The 7,170-nt window shown below is 49.9% G+C and overlaps 1 protein-coding gene across 1 annotated transcript; it reads left to right on the top strand.

Annotated features, from left to right (window-relative positions):
* The first annotated feature begins 1,317 nt into the window (after positions 1-1,317).
* Positions 1,318-6,175, top strand: LOC100899345 (sister chromatid cohesion protein PDS5 homolog B). The gene is made up of 11 exons (XM_003748576.1): positions 1,318-1,556; positions 1,660-1,739; positions 1,835-1,985; positions 2,107-2,245; positions 2,344-2,580; positions 2,708-2,818; positions 2,947-3,062; positions 3,161-3,263; positions 3,385-3,504; positions 3,595-3,690; positions 3,797-6,175. The coding sequence occupies exons 1-11, from the start codon at positions 1,318-1,320 to the stop codon at positions 6,173-6,175; spliced, it is 3,771 nt and encodes a 1,256-aa protein (XP_003748624.1).
* The last annotated feature ends 995 nt before the right edge of the window (positions 6,176-7,170 follow it).

Below are 7,170 nucleotides of genomic sequence, written 5' to 3'. Positions count from 1 at the left end.
TGTCCTGGCCGCTTACTGGGTCACTTGACGAAGCCGCGCCGGCAGAAGGAATCATAGAGTGAAGTCCCTCGAGTCGAAAATCGGAGCTCGGTGAGTGATCAGATTCAAAAATGGGCGCGCAAGCCCCCTCGCCACGCGAGCGCCATGTCCGCCATCTAGGCGACATTTTGTGAAGTTTTCCTCTTGAAAGAGTCCAATCTCCCGGCAGACGTTCGATTCGGTAGGAATCGGCCGCGAAAAACGTGTTTTCCGTGGAAGTGGCTAGCACCCAACTGTGGGTGGTGCTTGTGGTGACCTAACTGGGATCCTAAACAAGGCTACGTACCTCGGCACCACCGCAATCTTAAGCCTAAAACGCTTTTGGGGACGACACTTTGTCCGAGGTAAACAAACTCATAGACAGCTCGGTTCGCTCTCTTCCCGAAGCCCCGCTCCGGGTTCTCTGTTTTAGTCGGAGCAAAACTCAGGGATCTAAAACGACAGCGAATCATTGACAGCAGGAGCATCGATCGGGGCGAACCGGTCGAAGACCATCGATGCGTCCTCCCGTCATCACTGATTGTTTCCCAGGAGGCTGGCCGTGTATCAGGGCGAAAAGCTCACCGATCCGGGGAGGAATGAGCTCGAGTCGATCCCCGGCGAAAAACAGTCGAGCACCGAATCAGCGACCTAGGCCATGAATTCGATTGAATCTGTGTTGCGAACTCTGACGAATAAACTCGGAGCACCTCAGTTGCTCGAGCTGTCCCAAGTGACCGCTCAATGCTCGTCAGATAGGGCACAACGATCTTATTTGCAGCGACCTGGGAGCTGGAAGTTCGTGCTGAGTCAGAGCGAAGCTTACTGTGGCGAAGAATCCAGTGTGCAATTAGATAGCTGTCCAAATCAATTTCCTATGAGTACTGGAAGCGATTTCGAAGTGGCCAGGGAAGGTGACTTGCTCAGCATCGAGCTCAAATCGCGTCGACTCTGAAACGCCCGAGGAACATCGTGATTGCGATATGAGGGATGGAGCGCTCCGTTCCGTGAAGAGAGCGATGGTCGATGCTTGAATACCACGCACAATATCTACAATCGATGATGAACGCTGGCTTCTGTTGGCTCTTGTTTTTCGTCGGGAGTTTAGAACTACCGCGAGATTGAGATGTTATCGATCAGTCGATTAGTCCTGCCTCTCACGAATGAGCATGACAGTTGTTACGCTGTCGAAAGCAAGTCAGAAACAAAATCCGGAAACCGATGCTTATTTTTAGGTGATGTCTGGCAAGCGTATCGGCGGTCCGAGGATTTGAACGCTCGGCTGAACCCTGTGCAAACATGGCACATCTGAAAGTGGTTTACCCGCCGGGGGTGAAGGAGATATTCGCGGAGCTTCCGGAAGATGATCTGGCGAGGCGTCTGAAAGAATGTGCGCAGGCCTTCCAAAACATGAATCAGGAGGACGACAATTCGAGGTATTCCGATCTGGCTCTGCATCTCGCCTCGGAGTTCTTCTTGGATCATCACTCGAAGGACGTCAGACTTCTGATTGCCTGCTGCATCGCCGATGTCTTCAGGTCAGTTTCACTGCTGCTCTTCGGGTGCCAACTGCTATTTCAATGATAAAGACTGAACGGGATTCTCAAAGTAGGCTCCGAGCTAAGTTTCCGATTCCCACAGGGTGTTCGCGCCTGAAGCCCCGTATAAAGATCCGGAACAGTTGAAAGCCATATTCGAGTTCTTCATCCAACAACTCAGAGGTAAGCAGTTTCACCGAGGTTGTACAGATTCTCCGAGACTTCTATCATTCGGACAAACTTATCCGGAATTCATTTGATTCGCTTGTGACTCATAGGTCTGGAAGATCCGAAGAACCCGACCTTCAAGCGATATTTCTATCTCCTCGAAAACTTGGCGTCGGTCAAAACCTTCAATATCTGCTTGGACATCGAGTGTGATCAGCTCATCATCTGCAACTTGTATGCTCTCATCCTCTCCATTGTCAAGTGAGTTAGAGCTTTCGAGCCGTTCCCCACCCATCGTACGGATGGATACATTGATCGGACATCTATTTCCAATCATATCAATCATTTCTAACATGATATTCTTCCATATGATTCTCCGCAGTGATTTCCACAGCTCGAACGTCAGATCCTTCATGGTGAATATGCTGTGTCCTCTGATCAACGAAGCTGATACCGTATCCCAAAAATTGATGGACACTCTTCTTGCCTACATTGTTTCGCCCAAAAAAGGAACGCATAAGGTAAGTCTCTGTACTATGTGAGCGACGCCCAAAGACTCCACGAACGTCACATGATACCTGATCCGCGTTCGGTTGCGAAACTTCCGTGAAATTTCTAGGTGGCCGCGGAGCTGTCGAGAGCAATACTTGAGAATACAAAGGATGCCTTGCGACCCCATTTACAATCTTTTTTCAATAACTATCTGGTCCTTGGGAAAACCGGTGGCTCAGTTCTCATTCCGACAATTTACGAGCTCATCTACGAGTTGAATCACATTCTGCCGGAGACCATGGCCGGGGTTCTGCCTCAATTGGAGATGAAGCTGAAATGCAAGGAGAACAACGAGAGACTAGAGGTTCGTTCATCGCACTCGACCGTATTTTTCGGTGGGATGGCTCGAGAATGAGAATGCACGGCGCCTGATACAGGAACTCGTCTCTCTTTCGCCACCGGATTTCATTGCTCAATTTCTTATCCCTAAGGTGACGAAATTGGTCGCTCGAATGTTCTCTGAGAAGAACTCGAACCTTGCCGGTCAGTACCCCGCTCTATGGAATGCGCTCGTTGGCCGCTTCAACGACATCAAGCTCCAGGTTTGTTTCCACACGCCCTAGGAACTTTCCGCAAGGCTCGACGATTAGAGCTTCTAGCCGTCAATTACCAATTGAAGCCCGGGAAACATACCCCTGGAGCTTATGATAAACTGAGATCGTGTCCTCAGGTCCGTATGAGATGCGTTCAATACTCGATGCATTTTCTTTTGAACCAACCATCTCTGAGAGCGGATATCACGAACACCCTCAAGACACGGCAACATGACCCTAACGAAAGCGTCAGGTTAGTTCCCCCGGCGGCTTTTCAGCTCTTGGATACCGTACATGTGCTTGAGGCCCATTGGTTAGATCTCATAGCTTGACCACATTCCGATAATTCAGATTCGAAGTTGTGATGGCCATTGTGGAAGCAGCGAAGAAAAATTTCGAATCGGTCAGCATCGATCTCCTGAACATTGTTAAAGAGCGAACCCTGGACAAGAACGTGAGTTTCGAGGTCAAAGCATGCCTCTCAACATCTAGGATTAAAAGGTCACTGATCGCCCTTCCCGACATCGCGATTCGCTTAATCCGAAATGACGCCTTTCATTATGCCTTGATTCCAGTTCAAGGTTCGACGAGAAGCTCTGCTGGGATTAGCGCACATATACAAAAATCTCACCTGTGGACCGAGTGAGACCGAAGATCCCAATATAATTGAGTGCATTTCCTGGATTAAAAACAAGGCAAGAATGAGGCGACATCGATAGATCTGTTGTCTAATTATTGTCGATTACTCATCCTCGATATCAGAGACTCACGGTTCGCTCCCCCAGGTCCTTCACATTTACTATCAGAGTGAGCTTGAGGACAGATTGATCGTGGAGCGAATCCTCCACAGCTGCCTGGTGCCTTATCAGTTACCAAACGAAGTGAGTAGCCCCCTCAGAGCCGAGCAGGTCGATGTTTGGGAGAAAATTTTGCAGCATGATAGAGCAGGGCTTCGCTTGATTCTGAGCAAGAATATTCCTCCCGCAGGTGAGAACATTCAAATTGTACCAGCTGTTCGCAACTTGCGACGAGCACGCCGTCAAAGCCCTCATCGAAATATTGAAATGCCAACATGCCATACGACAACAGATCAAACAGGTCGTGCAGCTGATAGGTCAAGAAAACGACGCGGACCGACAACAGGAGCTACAAACTCGGATCGTTCACATGGCGAGAAACCTGCCCGAGCCCGTCAGAGCTCAAGAGTATTTATTTAAACTCGCCGAGCTGCTCAAAACCTCACCCACAACATATCAACACATGGTTCTAATCTTGGATGGGAGCGCAACGTGCGCAAACGCCGAGCAGAGCGTCAAAGAAGTTCTGAAAGCTCTCGGTCTCCCCGTACAGACGAACTCGTTCTTCGTGACCATAAAGCAGATGCTCGAGAGAATCGCGCCGGTCGTCATCGATTCGTCCGGCATCAAGCAAATTTTCGAATACGTTCAAGATTCTCTCCGTGGCAACGGAGAGATAGACGTTCAGTGCAACGTTTCGCAATCCGGCTATCGGGGTTTGGAACTGTTGCACACGTTGTCCGGTGTTTTTCCGAACGCTTTCATGACGGAAGAAATATTCGAAATCATCTATCATTTCCTCGGTTTCGACTGTGCGCGCACCCAAGTCCAGACGCTTCTGGTCCTGTCGAACGTGAGCAAAGATCTCGAAGTGAGTTTCCCAAACATAGCGCAGCGCATACAGCCCGTAGTTCAGAACTTCGTCGAGAACGGAACCCCAAAACAAGCCAAGTACGCCGTTCAATGTCTCTACAACATGGTATTCAACAAGGACCGAGTCCTCGGCGTCGTCATCGATCACCTCAAGCATCATCTCACTCTCGAATCGCCAAATTTCGAAACCGCCCTCGTATCACTGGGACACATAGCTCTCTTGTTGCCGGAGACATTCTATCAACAAATGAAGAGCATCGTCAGTAAAATTGTTGTGAAGGAGCTCTTGATGACCGACAAAGAAGAGCCCCGCATGAGCGAGTTGCAGTGGTGTGACCAGGATGCTCTGCCGCATGAAACGCGTTGCAAGCTGGCCGGCCTCAAAATGATGGGTCGGTGGCTCGTGGGTTTATCGAATCTCCATCAACAACAGCAACAGAACGCTCAGCCCGAACAAGAGGTTGAGATGGAGCAGAGTTTGCAGGCGATAACTGGGAATGCGGCCAGTACCCTCCGACTGTTGGTGCGAATGCTCAAAAACCAAGGCGATCTCATGGAGAAAGAACACGTCAGCGACTGCGAGAAATCTTATCTGCGACTGTGGGCTGCCTCCTGTATCTTGAAAGTATGTTCTTGCACGGTTTACGCCGACGTCATCACCCAGTCCCAGTTCCAGAGACTCGTGACGATAATAACCGATCCCGTCGACGAGGTCCGGGAGAAGTTCGCGGCCAAGCTCCATAAACGACTCATGTCCCTACAGTTACCTCTTCAGTTTATGGCTCTATTGTCGTACGGCGGCATTGAGCCTCGACCCCAACTCAAAGCCAAGATGAGACATTATCTCTTGAATAATATCACTCGCCGGCGGGAATACCTCAAAGCGAATCCGATCACCACAGCGAAACTGCTCACGATCTTGCCCGATTACGTAGTGGTATACTTGATTCATTTAATGGCCCACGATCCTCTGTACGAAGATCCCTCCGATGTATCGGCTCTCAATCGCATCAAAGAGTGCCTGTGGTTCCAACTGGAGCCGCATTGCACGAAGAACGAAAACTACTCGTTCTCGTATTTCAAGAAACTTTTGGAGGGCATCAAACGATCGAAAGACCGTCAGGATCCAACGAGCGAAACCGCAAACCACCGACTGTATGCGATATGCGACCTCACTCTAGCCTTGATCATGGCTAAAACTTCGAACTTCAACATGAGGGAAGTTCCTCAAGAAGCTCGCTTGCCCGCCAAATTATTCGTGTTGCCCGATAAAAGTACTCCCCAAAACTCGAAATTCTATCTGCCGTGCGAGCTCGGTTTCACGCCGCCCCGGAAAATCCAGGAGAGCACCAATCGAGGGTCGGCGGCGCCCCAGGGCTCGAAGAAGGAGTTGGCGTCTGGACACCATACAGTCCACAATATAAGCAACACGAACGATAGCGAGGTCCAACAAGCTGTCTCGAATATTCTGAATAGTTCTTCAGCCGCCTCCGCGCCGCAAGCCATTCCCTCGGAATCGATCTTATTGGATCACTCAGGATCGGTTGTGCCTACCGAAATCGCCCTCGAGCTAGACAACCAGAAGAACGTGAAGAGACTTGTCGAGGAAGAGAATCGCGAAGGTTCGAGGAAGCGAAACCGCCTGGGACAGGAACAAGCATCCAACGGGCAGCAGGTACATCACTGTTTTCTTTAGCGTTCGAGGTATCGATATGCTGTTGTCCTAGACCTAGACCCTTCGGGGGGAAGCCTTGGCCCGAGACACACCTTCGAATGATTTAATTTTTTTTTCCAGAAACGGGTGACTCGATCTTCAGCACAGACGAATTGAGGCGGACACGGACTCCCAACCCGTGCGTCGGACCCATTCTCTCACAGCCGTCTCGCGAGAAGAGAGACACTTGACGTAACCCACCTGACGAGTTAGGCCGAATCTCATCCGAGCGAAACTGTACACTGCTGTCGGCTGCTTGTCGATTTCGATTATTTAAATGCGAGAAAAGTCTCACGCTATTAGTATGTGAGCAAACGTAAAACGATCCTCTGGTTGAAGGTGATATTTCGCGAATTTGGTGTTAGTAGCCCAACTAGCTACGCAAAGCCTCCCAACGGATACCGATTTTGAAAAATGGATGGTATACAAGAATCATGATCATATACATGAATTTATATATATGTATATACGATAAAAACGTCGAGATAGACTTCGCGAGGAAAGAAATAGCCGTGAATAAAAGATGGAGTGGTAACAATGAACCATGATGGCAGTTTTCTGAGTAAGCGCTGCGGTAACCGGGCGACTCGAGCCCGCTCCGCTCCCGTGCGGCGTCACGCTTCACGGAACGGTGAATTCCGAGTTTATTGTCTTGTCCCATAGAGTGAGATCAACCGTGCATCTTGCGGGCTCGCGCCATCTCAACAAACGAGGTGCTCTACGATCTCCGTCTGTTCGCCGGAAGATCAACGGGCACACTCCGGCTCCCGTGCGAGACGCCTTTTAGGAGTGTCGGCCGGTTTCGAGTTCCAGCGAGCAGCTCCGACTCCTCAATCCTTTCCCATGAATTCCATGTCATCTCATGGATCGAGTCTCAGCTCACGAGTGCCTGAAGCATCAATATTATACATGATGATGTTGTGATAGGGGGAGCTTCATAACCACGACCTGACGTGTCTAGAATGAAGAGCTTCCAG

Source organism: Galendromus occidentalis, unplaced genomic scaffold, assembly GCF_000255335.2.
Source record: "Galendromus occidentalis unplaced genomic scaffold, Mocc_1.1 scf7180000077536, whole genome shotgun sequence".
Lineage (NCBI taxonomy): Eukaryota > Metazoa > Arthropoda > Arachnida > Mesostigmata > Phytoseiidae > Galendromus > Galendromus occidentalis.
Note: the sequence above shows the minus strand (reverse complement) of the source record. Positions and strands in the feature narration are given on the sequence as shown.

Excerpts from the sequence above, each read along its gene's own strand:
- LOC100899345 (XM_003748576.1), top strand. The coding sequence starts at position 1,318 with ATGGCACATCTGAAAGTGGTTTACCCGCCGGGGGTGAAGGAGATATTC. Across the intron at positions 1,557-1,659 it reads TGCATCGCCGATGTCTTCAG|GGTGTTCGCGCCTGAAGCCC; the intron begins GTCAGTTTCACT and ends CGATTCCCACAG. Across the intron at positions 3,691-3,796 it reads CTTATCAGTTACCAAACGAA|GTGAGAACATTCAAATTGTA; the intron begins GTGAGTAGCCCC and ends TTCCTCCCGCAG.